This window comes from Helobdella robusta, assembly GCF_000326865.2.
Source record: "Helobdella robusta unplaced genomic scaffold HELROscaffold_25, whole genome shotgun sequence".
Lineage (NCBI taxonomy): Eukaryota > Metazoa > Annelida > Clitellata > Rhynchobdellida > Glossiphoniidae > Helobdella > Helobdella robusta.
This window is the reverse complement of record NW_008704310.1, coordinates 953,334-971,480: the sequence shown is the minus strand read 5'-3', so window position 1 is coordinate 971,480 and position 18,147 is coordinate 953,334. Positions and strand designations below refer to the sequence as shown.

At 31.5% G+C, this 18,147-nt stretch overlaps 4 protein-coding genes across 4 annotated transcripts; 2 read left to right on the top strand and 2 right to left on the bottom strand.

Moving 5' to 3' along the window:
* Positions 1-753: 753 nt before the first annotated feature.
* On the bottom strand, positions 754-1,932 carry HELRODRAFT_172984 (hypothetical protein; the record flags this gene model as incomplete). Its single annotated transcript, XM_009019637.1, has 1 exon — positions 754-1,932. One exon carries the CDS (start codon positions 1,930-1,932, stop codon positions 754-756), a length of 1,179 nt encoding a protein of 392 aa, XP_009017885.1.
* Positions 1,933-2,777: 845 nt separating this feature from the next.
* On the bottom strand, positions 2,778-3,259 carry HELRODRAFT_79613 (hypothetical protein; the record flags this gene model as incomplete). The annotated part of the gene is given in 2 exon segments (XM_009019636.1): positions 2,778-3,027; positions 3,045-3,259. Coding segments are annotated over 2 exon segments (465 nt in total), but the record flags the coding sequence as incomplete, so codon positions are not given.
* A 3,357-nt stretch (positions 3,260-6,616) lies between these two features.
* Positions 6,617-9,716, top strand: HELRODRAFT_79628 (hypothetical protein; the record flags this gene model as incomplete). The annotated part of the gene is made up of 8 exons (XM_009019635.1): positions 6,617-6,978; positions 7,047-7,153; positions 7,327-7,457; positions 7,534-7,667; positions 7,964-8,061; positions 9,019-9,151; positions 9,220-9,390; positions 9,458-9,716. The coding sequence occupies 8 exons, from the start codon at positions 6,617-6,619 to the stop codon at positions 9,714-9,716; spliced, it is 1,395 nt and encodes a 464-aa protein (XP_009017883.1).
* Positions 9,717-11,981: 2,265 nt separating this feature from the next.
* HELRODRAFT_79707 (hypothetical protein) lies at positions 11,982-16,103 on the top strand (the record flags this gene model as incomplete). The annotated part of the gene is made up of 8 exons (XM_009019634.1): positions 11,982-12,310; positions 12,385-12,491; positions 12,762-12,892; positions 13,029-13,162; positions 13,365-13,462; positions 15,117-15,249; positions 15,607-15,777; positions 15,845-16,103. The coding sequence occupies 8 exons, from the start codon at positions 11,982-11,984 to the stop codon at positions 16,101-16,103; spliced, it is 1,362 nt and encodes a 453-aa protein (XP_009017882.1).
* Positions 16,104-18,147: the final 2,044 nt, after the last annotated feature.

The following is an 18,147-nucleotide window of genomic DNA, read 5'->3' as shown; positions in this document are numbered from 1 at the left end:
GTGAAAAAACACATTCTTTCAAAAATGTTGTAAAAAAATATACTTTACATTGCACGACTTTGAGTATTAATAATTGATTTTGTTTATTATAGTTTGATTTATTTTATCAAGATTCACAAGTAGATAATGTTACAACATTTTTGGTTACTGGATAGAGTTGATTATGTGTTGGAAGATAAAAGCTGTTTATTTTAACGCCTTTTTAATAATGGGGAAGAATTGTCCGTTAACACTCTTAATAATGCAACTACACGCACCATATCAAAGAAGCTATTAAAAATATGTAATGTTTTTACTAAAATAACTTTTAATTAGTAAACTGTATAGTTGAGTTCATAAAAAATGTCAATGTATACTTTTTTCATCCAAATAAGTTTGAAAATTAATGATAATGATTTTTAAAAGGCTTTGAACATATTACAGAAGATAGAGCCAATTAGCTAGAAAATCTAGCGCAAATATTCAACCCTAACTAAAAAATTTTTATTAAGATTTGCATTTACCACCCCAGATGAAGACCGAAATTTTTTTTCCTTCAAACTATTTAAAATTGACTGATTGATTTTTTTAACAAAATAAAACATTTATTTATAAACAAATTGCTATTTAAAATTTCAAACATCTTTTTTACAAAATATGGAAAATGACGTTAAATAATTAATTGAAACTTAAAACAATGACAAAAGTGATTCAATAACGTATTCACAAGACGCATTGCTTCCGTGAAACCTCAGCATCAGAAACATTCTGTTGCTAGAAACGTCTCAATCGACCAATAAGAGATTTTGTTACTCTTCTAGGCAGAGAATTTTTTGTTCTCGTTGTTTCATAGTTTTCCAGTTTGTCAGCCTCAACCGATGAACAGATGCAGTTCTTGAGTTGTTGCATGATCTTATGAGGATGGTCTTCGTTGAAGATGTGCTTCAACAAGTAGTAATAATTTAGTCCAGGTTGCATTGTTTTAACAGCTGAACAGCAAGGACATTTGAAATGCAACTCATGAGACGTGCAGATGACCTCAACAAAACAACCAAATGGGTCGCAAGTAACTTCGTAAGAATTCATTTTTAAGTTCATGCAGTTGATGGCAGGATATGAGTTTGAAGTGTTGTTGCTTGGAAAGGTAGCTGAAGAAAGTGTGGATGCGTTTGAAGCATCGCTGAAATAGTTGCTCAAATTACTTGTGGATGCATCGTGTGACGTTGAAGTGATATGTTGTGGTGTGGTGTCGCCAGTGAGATCGATGCCATGATCTCCTGAATAACTGCTTGTTGAGAGGATTTCAAAAGTTGGCTCAATACGACTTTGAACATTTTCATTGTCTTCGTCGTCTATGTACTTGATATTTTCAAATAATTCTGCATTTATAAAAGAACAGCTCGCAAGTGATGTTACAATGGTGTCAGCTGAAGAGCTCGATGAACAACTAGTTTCATAAGATGGGAATGTTATTTCCTCAATGCCATCATCGCTGTCCTCACTTCCATCGTTTGTGACAACTTGGAAGCATCTCAGTAGTGAATGGTTGATGCTGTTTCTTCTTTTGTTGATGATGTTGGACAGACGTTTCGATGAAGACGTCTTGTTTGTTGTTGTGTTTTCGAGATTTTTACATTCACTTGATAAACAGCAGCAACATAATGATTGCAATGCCTTTTTTGTATTATTTGACGTAGAACAATTGTTAGAAGGATGAATGTATTTTTCGTTGTTCGTCGTATCGTATTCAGGGTTCACTGGCTCAATGCGTTCAACTGATCTACTTGCTTCTTTCAATATTGATTTTCGTTTCAAGTTTTGTGTTGTGTCGATTGATGGTTCAGTAACTGTTTCAACAAATTTGATTGGAAGTCCTCCGTCAGAAACGTTGTTATAAACCTGGTAACTCTGATCCACCTCGTTGAACAACAGGAATGATACTCGTCTTGCCATTTTCATTCACTTATATGAAATGCTCTTGTAATTTAAAATATGATAATGTTTACAAGCAGATGTTAAAACCAGTTCAATTCGAAAATATTCATGTACTAACGAGACATTTGTAGTTTATATATTAGTTGACTGCGTGGAACCAACGACGGGGTTGTTATAAATTTCATTGTTCAATTGATAATCTTGTTATTATCGTCTAGATTGAAAATGATTAGCCATTTTAATTGATGTTACTCAACATTTGAACGATCGATTATTGGAACGTGTAATAAACTTTCTAATTGAAGTTAACAGTGGGAGGCCGTTGGGTGGTGGTTCTCTAAACAAATGATTGTTAGAATTTGGTGTTGTTGGACATATGTTTGAGTTGAAGTTAAAGTTTGATAGCCAAAATTCATTTTTCATGTAATAATAATACTAAAAATATGCATTGAGTCATATTGCAGTACTAACGTGACTGTAACAGCCTTAAAATATTCATTCACTAATTGAATCTATACTGTTTTTAAAATATTCAAACCTTTTGCATCCATTATTTACTGAGATAAGTAATTCCATTTGTTGACTATACGATTTGTAGAAACTTTTTTCGGCAGTTTTCTTTTTTACCTTTTTCCATTCGTTATCTTTTATTATGTCCTCTTGTTCTTGGGTCAAACACGAATATCGGTTCCTTATGCCAGTTTATTACATCTGTGCCACTTACAAATTGTACATATGAATTATACCATCTCTGGTTCTTTTTTTTCTTTTTTCTAACGTTGTTAAACCAATCATATTTATTCTGTCATGGTATGGTAAGTTTTTTAGTTTACACTTTCTGGTTGCTCTTTTCGGAACTTGCTCTAACTTTTTTTTTCTCCTGTTAGATATGGATTCCAGACTGTAGCCGCATACTCCAGGTGCAGTCTTACTAGAGATGTATAAAGTAATTTTAGTGATTTTTCGTCTGGAAATAGAAAAGATTTCCTAGTCATGCTTAGTTTTCTGTTTGCTTTCCCAACTGCATAACAGACATGTTCCATCCATTTCAGATTATTTGACACACAAATAACCAAGTCTTTTTCAAGTTCAGTTTCATTTAATTTGTTTTTTCTTTCCTATCATTATACATATAGTAAACAAAACTAGAGTTATTCCAAGCAATAGGCTTTATTTTATATTTTTCAGTATTGAATTTCCCATACCACTTGTCTGACCAATTAAACATTTCATTCAAATCATTCTGTAAATTAGTTTTAATTTTATTATTTTCTAGTAATTTAATAATTTTTGTGTCATCTGCATATAATTTACAATTATTTCTGACGTTCATAGTTAGATCATTATTTTTTATTATTAATCATTATTAATTTTATTATTTTCTAGTAATTTAATAATTTTTGTGTCATCTGCATATAATTTACAATTATTTCTGACGTTCATAGTAAGATCATTGATGTACACCACAAATAGTAATGCTCCAAGTACCGAACCTTGAGGAACCCCACTCAGGACATCTATTCAGCTTGACACATACTTCCCCATTACCACTCTGCTTTCTTTTACTTAAAAATGCTTTGCACCAAACTAACAATTTATCTTTAACACCAATGTTTTCTAATTTTATACATAATCGTTCATGTTGTACAGAATCAAAAACTTTAGCAAAAACAAAAAATGCTATTTCGACAGGTATATTATGTTCATTTGCTTCTGTTATTAAATCAAATGTCTCTAATAAATTCGTGAACAGCTTTTATTATTTACAAAACCATGTTGTTCTTTGATAATTAATTTATTTTCATTTAGATGTTTCATTAGTGTATCTCTTGTTATACTATCCATTATTTTGCAAACTACAGATGTTAGAGAAGGCGGTCTATAGTTTGATGGATTTAATTTATTACATTTCTTATATAGGGGTGTAACGTTATCACATAGCCACAATTCTGGCACTTTACCGTTTTGGCTTGATTTATCAAATAATTTTTTCAGTGATTTTGCTAGAACACTGAACACTCTTTAAAAATTCTAGGATGTCCACCAGCTACTGCAATAGCTTTATTTACATTTAGATTACCTAATTTAGTCTTGATAATGATTTCATTAAATGATGGGTCTGTGCATATAGCATTTGTTTTTGGTAGAGAAGTAGGAAAATTAATTTTATCTTCTATTTTGAAAACAGAGCTGAAATAATTGTTTAAAAAGTTTGTATTGCATGTCCATTTGTTACTACAGAACCATCAAAATTTTTTATAGCTTTTATACGCAGTTTTTTTTTATTCTTTTTTAGCAATTTTCTGTTATTTATTTTTTTGTATAGTTTTTAAATTTTTGATCCGAAATAAAAGTTTTATACAGATGTTAAGAAATGTATGCTCTTGGTTCTTGTTGTATTTTTTTATTTCAATAAGACAAGGTTATAAATACTGCAAAAATAACAAATGTATGGAGTCTTTCTAGTTCGCTATGCATGTTGAATTGTTATCGCATGAACGGAACAGGAACAGGCTCAATACCTCTGTTTGACTCAGTGACGAGATCATATCAGCGCACGGACCACTGGAAACAAAAACAGCAACAAAGTCACACATTCATTATAATTCAAGCAGTGAAATTCCAAGCAGTATTCGGCGAGAGTTGAGGCACAAAAAAGATGAATGCAAACATCTGCAAGTCAACGATGAGGTCAAGTAAAATTCTATGGCAACAACAAGCTTCGATAACAAATTTTACAAAACATTAACTATTTTGTTTATTTTTTAATTCCGTTGCTGATAAAAACGTTGAACTCAAATGATAAAGTGTTTAGCATAAGAATGGAGCTACAAAGGTTTAACGCTGACCTGGTTTAATCGGTAAAACAAAAAGCCACAATGGAATTCATGAAAGAGTTCAACTTGTAGCTATACACGAAATATAAAAATGGCATCTGGTGCAATTCGGTTGAATGTGTCTTGGTGGGTGATCATCACTTGGAAAGCAACTATTGAATTATGCAGTTTACAATGAGATCATCTGAATATTAACATTCAGCGACACAATTCTAAATAAAATATTATAGCTAAATTAAACGAAATCTTCATAAAATAGATCTAGAAAAACTAATTGAAGTAGTTGAAATTAGGGTGTCAGAGTTGAATAAAAAACATCCGCTTCTGATTCCGACTTTTTAAAAATTTACGACTCTCGACTCTGTCTTCCGACTCCGGTTCCTTTATTTTCATTATTGAGGATGATTGCTTATCGCTACACATATTTATCTTCTAAGAAACACGACCTTTAAAAAAAGTTCATAATAAAAAACAAATTATTTTAAATTCATAACATTTTCCGGTGTCGAATAAAAAATATCCGCTCTAAAAGATTCAAGATCCCAACACCTAATATCAATGAAGGTAATCATTTTCTGGTTTTTATATTTGGTTTCGTTTTTTTTGTTTTTAAATTTAATTGTGAAACGTTTATTTTTCTTTAAACCAAATTTCAACTTCCTAAGCAAAAAATGTTGAATGTGTGTAAACAATAATTTTTAGAGGATGTAGCACAAATTGAAATGGAAAAAAAAGAACTCTGCAAATGAAGTCAAGCTTCTCAATGGCATGACATTAGAAGAGTTTGCTGCAGTAGATGATAAAGTCCCCAACAAAATCAACAATTTTTTAAAAATATTGAACAATTATTGGTATCATCAGGTGATGCAAGTTTAGATCATGTAACTACCTCAGCCTGCAATCATCTTCGCTTCGGGCTCTTCGATGATGTGACACCTGATGAGATCATCAAATCTTCCTGCAATAAAACATCACCAGTGGATCTTTTCCACATCAAGTATTAACTGCATGAACACCTTATCAACTGCCATATCCATCCTTACAAATCTCTCATTTTATAGACAGTTTCCTGATAGTTTTGCAACAGCGTAGTCTCCCACTCATAGAAAAAACATAATTTAGATAGGTCCTATCCATCCAGTTATAGACCAATATCCAATCTATCTACCATTTCTAAAATTTATTGATGCGAAAGCTCTAAAAAAAACTTCAGCCCAATAATAATAATATCAATATGCGATCATTACCAACACACTCAAGTGTTTTCTTTTTAAAGTAAATTAAATTATGCTTTGTGTATCTTTGGTACCTACCTGTTACCTGCAAAAAGAAAATTTAAAGTGGATATTGGTATATTTTTATATACCTTCAAACCTTCAAATATATATACTTATAAAATATAATCTTAAATATATATAAATGTGTTATATATATATATATATATATATATACATATATATAAACATAACGATATTACAAGACAAAACATCTTTATAACAATAACTGAACCGTACTGATATGTAATGGATTGTTAACAATGTAGTTAAATATCATGCATGATTATATACACATGATGCATGCATCCTTTTAACTGTATCTACCAACAAATTGAATTAACGTGCATAAAACTTAACCCTTACAAATGACATTTCTTCGTACATCACACGAATGATGTTTCAATTTAATCCACTGCGGCAAACGGTGAATTCCCGATGATCAAATAATCACCCGCACATCATGTGATGTGATGCTGATTGTTATTCTATTGGAATTCAACAATTTTTAATTTAACCTCCCGACTATTTTATTTCGTTTTAATTTTTTGGCGTTGAAATAAATAATAACATAATTTTAATTTGTTTAAAATGCAATTTTCATTTGCGTTTCATTTTTTGCTTGCGTTTGCATTCTTGACCCATTCAACAGCAACACTGAAGAACAAAAAGACCTACGAGCCAACATGGGAGTCCATAGATTCACGACCACTGCCTGCCTGGTTTGATGAGGCTAAGATAGGAATCTTCTTACACTGGGGAGTCTTTTCTGTGCCTTCTTTTAAAGCTGATTGGTTTTGGTATTCATGGCAAACAAAAGATCCAGAAGTGCTGGAATTCATGAAAAAGAACTATCCACCCAATTTTACATATGCAGATTTTGGTTCTCAGTTCAAAGCAGAATTTTATGATTCTGATCTGCTTGCTGACATCTTCAAGGCTGCAGGAGCAAAGTATTTGAAATTTTATTTTTCAGAATCATATCAATAAATAATTTAAAAATTTTAAAACAAATGTTTAGATATGTGGTTCTCACCAGCAAACATCATGAAGGATATACTAATTGGCCATCTAAATATTCTTGGAATTGGAACTCTTTAGATTTGGGACCCAAGAAGGATTTAGTAGGTATGTTATTATAATTATAAGGTATAAGCATCATTAATTTATTAAATGAAAACATATCTAACATCATATGCATTATATTATTATATTGTTCTTTTCTAAATTTTGATCTGTTTATTTTCAGAATGTTATTTTTATAATAATATCCATGTTTAAAAAAATCTTTTTTAAAACAGGTGAACTTGCCAACTCAATAAGAAACAGAACAAATTTACACTTTGGTCTTTACCATTCTCTTTATGAATGGTACCATCCGTTATACTTGCAAGACAAGAATAACTCTTTTAAGACTAACTCTTTTACAATGGTGATATTTGAAAATTTTTTTTCTTGTTTTATATTGAATATTTTGAAGTTTTATTAATTTTGGCTAATTGGTTTAGAGAAAAACCCTGCCTGAGTTATATGAGATAGTGAACACATACAAGCCTGATGTTGTTTGGTCTGATGGTGACTGGGAAGCTCCTTATCAATATTGGAACAGTACTGAATTTCTTGCATGGCTCTATAATGATAGGTTGACAAAACTTATTCTTTGTAAATTTATAATTATTATTACAGCATGTATTTAAATCTGGCATATTGAAATGAAAACATTACCTTGAATAGTTTTTTTTCTATAAACTATGAAATATTTTTCTTCAGTTACATTTTGGTTACATTAATTAATCAAGTTTATTAATTTAAACATGAAAGTTTAAGCTAAGCAACCTTTAGTTTCTTTAATAAATAAAAATATTTAAAATGCTTGTTTTAAAATTTCTAATTAATTTAATGAATTTTAAGAACATAAAATTTATTTAATATAAATAGTCCAGTGAGTGAGACGGTTGTGGTGAATGACAGGTGGGGAGGTGGTACATTGTGCAATCATGGTGGGTACTTCACATGTTCTGATAAATACAATCCAGGTTTCTTCTGATTTTTTATGCATGCTTACATTCATATTTCATGTCAAATTTAACCACAGTTCTTCTGCTAAAAGAATTTGATGTGTTGTTTTAATCCTGCAATTAAATATAATCAATTAATCAAGTAATATGGGGTCAAGTCAGTCTAATAATATTTTGATCTAACAAATTAACAAACAATTTGTTTATGCCTAATGGTTTAACAGTTGAATAAGTGCTCATAACTTTTTTTAAATTTTTTGTAAGACAATTTTCATAATTAATTTACAGGCATTTATGATGTCAAAAATAATCTTTGAATTTATGTGCGTGCATGTTATTTAAATGATTGTGCAAGTTAATTTGAAGATATGCCTAGCTTGCTGTCATAATGTGTGCTAAGAAATGAAATGGTTCATGTCAATATAATTTATATTGGTATTGGTCCATGGTATTCAGTGGCGTTTCGGGAGCGTAGGGTCAATTGTGAGCAGCGTTTTTATTAAGGGTCAGTAAAACTTAGAAATTGGCGTGATAAGCAAAAAAAATGTCGCCAACCTAATTTTGTCCACACTAGCAATTTCGTAAAATTTCAAACGTTTAACATATTTTAAATGTTGCCTCCTACTCACCTCCATCAATGTTGTTTAGATCTGTCACTGTTTATAAACTTTGCTGGAAATAAAATCAGCAATGACGTCAGGCATTCATTATAAAATGTTGTAGAGAAGGTCAACGCTGAACTTGTCTCGACAGCGCTAATAAGACAATTTAATTTTAAAGTTAAACTTTGGCAAATCCTGACGTAGAATTTTCAGCGAAATATAGTCTATTGAGAACTCCTTGATTGATGATGATACGGGAAATAGTCAAGATATCTCGATAAAAATAATGATTATTGAAGACAAAATCTGAAAAAATGAATGATATATTTATGGAATACCATTTTCTTGTTTTGAAAATAATTCAAAATGACAGGTGTTCTGCAAAAGCACAAATGGGAAAACTGCATGACATTAGATCTTAGCTCATGGGCTTACAGAAGAGTTGCACAGTTGAGGGACATCATTTCAATAGAAGGTTTAATTGCTGAGGTGGCATCAACTATCAGGTCTGTTTCACTGTTCTCCTGGAATTTGATTAAACAATATTTTTATCCCGAATTTAAATTATAAACAGTTGTGGTGGAAATATATTGATCAACGCTGGAATTCGATCAGATGGACGAATCGATCCCATCTTTGAGGAGCGGTTGAGGCAACTGGGTACGTGGTTGAAAGTTAATGGGGAGGCAGTTTATTCGTCAATTCCTTGGAAGTTTCAAAACGACACCATCAGCAAGAACATATGGTGTGTATCTGTACACTAACTGTAGTGAATTGTATTGATGCTAAATTATTTTAATTGTTATTTCAAGGTACACCTCTAAACAATCTGATTCCGAAAAAGTGGTTTATGTTTTTGTGTTGAACTGGCCAGCACAAAATATTTTGACGTTAGGAGCTCCACAGCCATCATCAACCACCAAGGTTACAATGCTTGGGTATTATGATTCGTTTCTATGGAACAAACATTCATCGAGTGGAGGCATTGACATCGTCTTTCCGTACATTCCACCAACCCAGCTGCCTTCAATGTGGGCCTGGGTTCTCAAACTGCAATATTTAGATAATTAATCAACCGCCATAGATTTTGTTTTTATGCTGTTTTTTTTTATTTTTGAAAATTATTTTGCATTAACACTTTTGTCATAATTTTTATATAATTGTACGTTTCAACTTTGAATGGAAATCATTCATTTATTTGTCACATCTATGATTCTTTGTGTGACGCGGTGTAATAGTTGGTGTGCCTGGCGCTGTTATTGCCGTGATTGGGCTCAAATGTTAGAAATCTCTATCACATGCAATTTGCCAATAATTTATAGCTCCAACTCTAGCCTCCGCAACTCGAATCTCACTACTCTGACTTCAAGTCATGCTGTGTTTATACTTTACAAACCCATCGCGCGTTACAAAGTTATCTGATTACAACGTAGAATTATTAAACCAAGATAATAACCAATTACAATCCGTTAAATATCGTAATTCGACAATCCCAGCGGATATAACAATATTTTGCATCTTCTGGTCTCAGCTCAATGAAGAATAGTTTATTTTAGGTCGTTATTGCTGCGATCGAATTTAATTAAACATGTTTACAAACAGAACTTCTGGCAAACTTCACTAAAATTACGAGGGAGTCACCTTTCCTTCTTTGAGTCAAAAAACGCTTTTTTATACTTTTTTTTTATTAACTTTGGGTTTTTACAAGTGTATAGAAAATTGAATTCAAAAATTAGCACAAAAAGTAAAATATAAAACTATCTTAAAACTACAGAAGAATTATCATACGATTTTGCTTCGTAGAGATAGAGACGGTGACTTGGTTCGATTGCTACAAGGTCCCCGTTATTATTTGCTTAAGTACATGATGCATTTGCTTCTGTGCATGTTATTTTTAAAATGTTGAAATGTGCCGTTGAACAGTAAGAAAATAAAAGCACTATTTGATCCTTATACTCATTAATTGATTTATTATCTTCGACCCTCATAATATTTATTTATTATTAATTTAGGGATCTCGTGGCCGAGTAGTTCTCGTGTCCGTCTACCACTCCCACGGCTTGGATTCGAATCCGTTGGTTTATCCGGGTAGCCAACCCCCGGCCAACCCAGCCATCCATCCTTACGAGGTCGGTAAATGGGGAGACGACGTAAGTTGTCGCATGTTGGCCAGCGAGATGGCTCAGCGGTTCAAATATACTCAGCATATATGATGCGGTGCTTTGCGCGTGCACATAAATGCATGTGTACGTCGTGTGAAAAGGATAAACAGCCTTTGTGGCGAAGGTGGCTCTTTCAAATCAATGAATAAAGATACGAAGAACGTAATAAAAGATTATAGATAATATATGTATAAAATTGTAAGTGGTTCTGCGCATATCAGAACTGCAATAATAAAGACTGAAAAAATTTAATGATGGTATATGTAAAAAATAATTGATTGTGATTTTTCAAAACAGTTTAAAAAACAAGATGGTCTAAATATGCTCCGGCATATTTGCAGAATAAAATGTCATCCGTATCATATCCATGTTAGAAGATCATTAGGAATAAATCCTAAATTATCCTGCTGCCCATCCCATACCAAGGTTCATTTACGCGCCACATTGGAGATTCCGAGATGACCCACTCAAATAATTGTGCGATCTGTCCAGTAAAAATGGTTATATAGGCTATGTTAAGAGTCCATGCTAGTAAATTAAAATCTCTACAATACATCAATACATTTGTCGTTTTAATGTGTTTCATATAACATATAACTCGACACATGATGCGCTCTGCTTTTCAGCTGTGAATCACAAGACGGCTTTGTTTACATACGAATACCACCAAATAGTAATACAATATAGAGATGTATGTATCCAAGGTTTCTTTAGTTTCTTTATATGTTTTTATACATATATGTATGTTGGATGTTGGATTACCCTTAGCGCCGTTCATTTCTCTGGTTGATTCGTTGATCTTCTTAAAATACTTAATTGCTTGATATAATCAGTATAGAGTATATAATATAAATTGTTATTGTGATAATATTAATCTGTTGAGCTGTTCCTCTGAACTTACCGACAGCTTCCAAGACGACTACGTGCGTGTGATTGCACATGATCTCATTCACCGACCATTATATATATATAATTAATATATAATTTATTTATTATTTTACTTTACATCAATCGTTGTTACCATTTTATTTGTTGTCTGACTGCTAAACAATTTTTATTTATTTCTTTCTTATTATTGAAATCAAATTTTATTTTGCGACAGACGATCAACAACAACATCTACTGACAGTTCCATACTATGTCTGTGATATTATTATTATCTGTTTGTGTGTTTATGTTGGCATGTTCAACTTCAACTGCATCATCGGTCAGCAACAAAAAGACCTACGAGCCGACATGGGAGTCCATAGATTCACGACCACTACCTGCCTGGTTTGATGAGGCTAAGATAGGAATCTTCTTACACTGGGGAGTCTTTTCTGTGCCTTCATTTCAATCTGAATGGTTTTGGTGGTCACTAGAAACTAAAAATCCAGATGCTTTGGAATTCATGAGAAAGAACTACCCACCCAACTTTACATATGCAGATTTTGGTTCTCAGTTTAAAGCAGAATTTTATGATACTGATCTGCTTGCTGACATCTTCAAGGCTGCAGGAGCAAAGTATTTGAAATTTTATTTTTCAGAATCATATCAACAAATATAAATAATTTAAAAATATTAAAACAAATGTTTAGATATGTGGTTCTCACCAGCAAACATCATGAAGGATATACTAATTGGCCATCTAAATATTCTTGGAATTGGAACTCTTTAGATTTGGGACCCAAAAAGGATTTAGTAGGTGCGCCATTTGTATGTAATATATGTGTAACCAAAAAAGTCTGTTTTTATTTTTTGATGTGTGAGATTAACCACTGAAAGACCATTAATAATTCTTAGTTGCAAAAATTAAAATATTTGAAAACCAAGATATTATCATTTAAATTCTGAATAGATAGCTAATGGTAAATTCAAAAACTTTTTTGAAGTTTTTTTTTCTAAACTTTGAACTTAACAACGGGGTTGTAACAAATAACTTCATTATTGATTGTATTAATGTATTTCTTGGAAGGTGAACTTGCCAACTCGATAAGAAACAGGACAGATCTGCACTTTGGGCTTTATCATTCCTTGTTTGAATGGTTTCATCCATTATACTTACAAGACAAGAATAATTCTTTTAAAACCAACTCGTTCACAATGGTAAACTATGGTATTATTGATTATAATTGATATTTACAACAGATATTTATTATATTGGTGTGACCTGTATTTCATTATTTTATTGATGTAAAATAATGTGATATAATTATAATAATGGCATTTTAAAATATTTCAGAGCAAAACTTTGCCTGAGTTGTTTGAAATTGTGAACACATACAAGCCTGATGTTATTTGGTCAGATGGAGAGTGGGAGGCACCCTATCAATACTGGAACAGTACAGAGTTCCTTGCCTGGCTCTATAATGACAGGTAAACACTTCTTTTGTATCATGATTGCTCTCTTTAGAACATGTATGCCTTGACTGGTTATATGTGGTATCACCATATAACAGAAGTTATTGAATTTCAATTTGTTTGTTTTTTTGCATTTATATTTTAGAACATGGAAATGACTTTCAACAAAATGTGTCCAATGTTAAAAATAATTGAAAGTTAAAATAATTGTTACCAGCCCAGTGAAAGATACTGTGGTGGTGAATGACAGATGGGGCAGCGGCATGTTGTGCAATCATGGAGGTTTTTACACATGCTCTGATCGCTACAATCCAGGTTAATTATATGTTATAAAATTTCATAGTTCATTTTTCGAATTTTTTTTTTAAATATTATTTCTGTGAACAGATTAAAACATTTGTATTTAATTTACAATCTTCAGTGATATGACATTTCCTATCTAAAACTAATAAATGATGAAACATCTACAGCACCACTAACATTATATTCAAAAACAATCTTTTTCAAATACACTGATCAAAATTTATTTCTTTTTTTCTTATAATTCAGCTCATGTCATTCTATACTTAAAATTAAACTTTAGTGCCACAAAGGTTGTACATATCTGCACAAGTACATGCACATATTATGTACACGTGCCCAATTGCTTCTTTTGCATCTTTGAGTTTTGGACAAAGAGTATATGCACCAGGCTATCACTTAATAACAGCACGAGTTATAGCACTTTTATCAACTGAGCTAACTCAGTGACTAATGAAAATGAAAATAAATGTTATCTCAAAGCAGTATTTACTACTGCAGGGGTGGGCTAACTTTTTGCTGTGAGAGCCACGTTGAAAACTATTTTAACCTTGAAAGGCCACATATGTACTTAAATAGCAAATTTTTTGACCCAGAAGAGAATATTTTTAAGATTTAAGGTTCCTTTTTTGTATTCATAATGTCTGGCTGACTTTTGGCAAACACGACCTCGTGAGCCGCATAAAATAGCTTAACGGGCCGTAGTTTGCTCACCCTGTACTACTGCATTATTAATTTACTTGCTCATTTGGATATTAAGTGCAAAATGTTAAAGTAAGCTAACTTTGCTAATAATATTACTTCAGCTTAGTTTGAATATTGTAAACTAAGGGAGATCAGTGTAAAGAAAATATTTCAGAAATAAAGGTTAAAAGGTCATTTACAAGATTACAAGGTTATAAATTGAAATTATAGACTCTAACCATTATTTTCAAGTTGGGTTTTTTGCCTTTGCTTTAAATTTCAAAAATATAGATGTGAAAATATAAAAATTGTATCTTGAACTAGAATCCAAAGAATGTAATAATTTTTTTTGGAAATGAAGCAATAAATATTAAAGTTAGTTTAGAATAAAACAGCTATTGATTGTTTTAAGTATTTTGTTGAAATTTTGATAAAGAATTTAAATGAACTGCATATGAATAAGGAGAGAAGAGGAAATATATTAAAAAAGAAATTTCCCATTTTGGTAAAAGCTTCCAACTACAGTTTGTTTATCACTTTTCATCAATGTTTACTAAATTGAATTGTGTGAAAATAATTTCTGATAAGAATTGATGATTCCATGGACAATTAAAATCTTATAATCTGAACAAATTTTACATAAATAGATATTTAGGCAGATTATGACTGGAAATGAAAAAACATTAAGAATTGGATTAAAATTTGTATATGAAGCCTCGAATCTTAGATGTTGGTTAGGAAGCTGTTAGAAAAGGTCAAAATTAAGTAAATTTAGAAAGAAAATAATTTAATATAGTTGAATTGAAGTTGTGAATTTGTTCCAAAAATTTCAGGAAGTAGGTTTGACAAAATTTTCTAAAAAAAAGCTGTTGAATGCTCAACTGATATATAATATTTATCTTTAATAATATATGACGGGTGATAAAAATAATTGCAAAACCCATACATACATGATGTTAAGTTATTGTAGTATTTTCATTAAAAGGAATTCTGCAAAAGCATAAATGGGAAAACTGCATGACATTGGATCTTGGTTCATGGGGCTACAGACGTGTTGCCCAGTTCAGCGACATCATTCCAATAGAAGGTTTAATTGCTGAGGTAGCATCAACAATCAGGTTTGTTTCATTGCTTTCAAGTAGTAGTTTTTCATTAATGTTCAGCTCTGACAGACGCCTAGTTGCTAACAAATCTCTTTCTTGCATTGTTTTGAACTAAACTTTTGTGCTAAAATGGATGTATGTCTAATACACACCGAATGGCATATATGCCTACACATTTATTGAAATACAAGCACAGCGTCGTTAGGCTTGTTAGAACCATTCAGTTTGACAAAAACAACATTAAATAGAACCATAATTCAAACATATAACAAGAGAATATAAACGCGGAACGCATCTAAACAATGTCTGAACCAATTGGGTGATAAATAAATACAAACCATTTTCTTATCGATAATTTGAATGAAACTACAGTTGTGGTGGAAATATATTGATCAACGCCGGAATTCGATCAGATGGACGAATCGATCCCATCTTTGAGGAGAGGTTGAGGCAACTGGGTACGTGGTTGAAAGTTAATGGGGAGGCAGTTTATTCGTCAGTTCCTTGGAAGTTTCAAAACGACACCATCAGCAAGAACATATGGTGTGTATGTGTACATTAACTGTAGTGAATTGTATTGATGCTAAATTATTTTAATTGTTATTTCAAGGTACACCTCTAAACAATCTGATTCCGAAAAAGTGGTTTATGTCTTTGTGTTGAACTGGCCAGCACAAAATATTTTGACGTTAGGAGCTCCACAGCCATCTTCAGCCACCAAGGTTACAATGCTTGGGTATTATGATTCGTTTCTATGGAACAAACATTCATCGAGTGGAGGCATTGACATCATCTTTCCGTACATTCCACCAAGCCAGCTGCCTTCAATGTGGGCCTGGGTTTTAAAATTGCAGCATTTGATTGATTAATTTTATTTCACAGTTTTATAATTCGATCCATCGACTCATTGTCGAATATTCAACATTTTTTGATTTGACCTATTTTTATCGTGATTTGTTACTAACACAAATTTTAGGATCTGCTCGTATTTATCAACAACGTTTTTATCAATTTTTTTAAAACTTTAATTTTATTTATTTTTTGATTGTTACCGATCAATTAACTCAAATATTTGGCTAATGTATGTAATGTTTCAACTTTGTTCTAAGATATATACGACTTTTTCGAATTTTTTAACGAGCAAATAATCCTTGGGCAATATTTTATTGTCAATTTCTTTTGAGAAATTGTTGGTTATAAAGCTGCCGAAATAAGATTCGTTACAGTTCTGTCTCCAATATCATTCTACTAATGTTTTTTCTTTTTCTAATAACTTTCAATCAATCAATCAATTAGTTGATAAAGCGCTATTTCCGCGATGTTCAACAACGTTCTTCAACGAATTTTGCAAACAGATGAGTCTTGGGTCCGTTCTGAACTGCATAAGTGATGAAGAAGTAATCGTAGAAAAAGTTAGAGAGCTCCAGAGAAAAGGGCCAGATTCAGCAAAAGAGTGCGAGTTATATTTATCGATAATGAAAACACGTAAAAGTGTTATATTTTACGACGTTGAAGATTGTAAAACTAAATACTCACTTTGAACAAACTAGGAACCAGTAAATAGGCACAGTATAAAAATATCATTGAGCATGACCACCTATCATTTTGAACAGCAAAGATGGTATAGGAGTACTAAAAAAAGTTTTTCTTTTCTATCATGCATAAAATAAACAAAAATTTTGGTTTTGAACTAAAGAAACTTGGAAATGATTTACGATCAACCGTTAGAAAAGTCGAAGAGTTAAATTGGAAGTTAACTAACGCCGAACATGCTGTGATTTCCATCGATAATTATATATACATATATATATATATGTATATATATATATAAGTATAATAAAAGTAATATAATACTATATAACAATCACATTTTAACAAGTCATTATAATATCGACGTTAACGACTCACATGATTTCTTCAACATCTTGTGAGTATCAAGTAGATAATTAATGTAATGCGCTTTATATTTATCTGGTATATATTTTTGTATGTATGTGTATAGATACAAATATATGATCATTTATATGATCTTTTATATATGTATATATATATGCGCTTGCCAAATTAATGTTGTAATGCGCTTTATATGTATCTGGTATATATTTTTGTATATATGTGTATATATAGAAATATATGATCTTTTATATATGTATGTATGTATATATATATATATATATTTTATAATATTCTATAAATATATATATATATATTATATATATATATATATATATTATTACGGAAATTTATATACAGCGCTTTTTTATTGTTGAATCTCAAAAGCGCTACTAAATCATAGACAAATAAGACGGACATTCATTGTGCAAATAAATAAATTTTAAGTTGACTTCGAAATTGTAAATATGATAGGTTAGGGTCACGTAAGTATGGAGGTAAACCATTCCAAACAATCGGGCCAAGAACCGCAAAGTTGCGGGAACCCGTCACCAACTTTGTGGTCGGGGTAAAAAATAAATTGCGCTCGGTTGATCGGAAGGAATATTTTGAAAAATGAGATTTGTTTCTTTTTTGGGAAAATTGTTGTATTTTTTCTTTTAATGCTAAGCGCCATGCATTTCGATTAATATCATTTTTCATTTTCCTATACAATCGTTCCAGTTTTCGACAATTGCGTTTTAATGAACGACATTCAGAGTCAAACCAAGGAGCAGATAGTACATGAGTAGATTTGACATAACGACAAGGAGCAACCATATCCACAATTCTCACGATTTCAGAATTAAACAAATCCAACAGGGTATCAGCGGAAGATGAATTGAACGGCCCTGAAATAGGTGATTCGAGAACTAGTGAAGAAAATTGATTTTCGTCAATTTGATTCCATGAACGAGTAAGTTTCCATTTTTTCTGAGGTGTGGGAACAGAAATAGGGAAACAAATTTTAATTAAACTGTG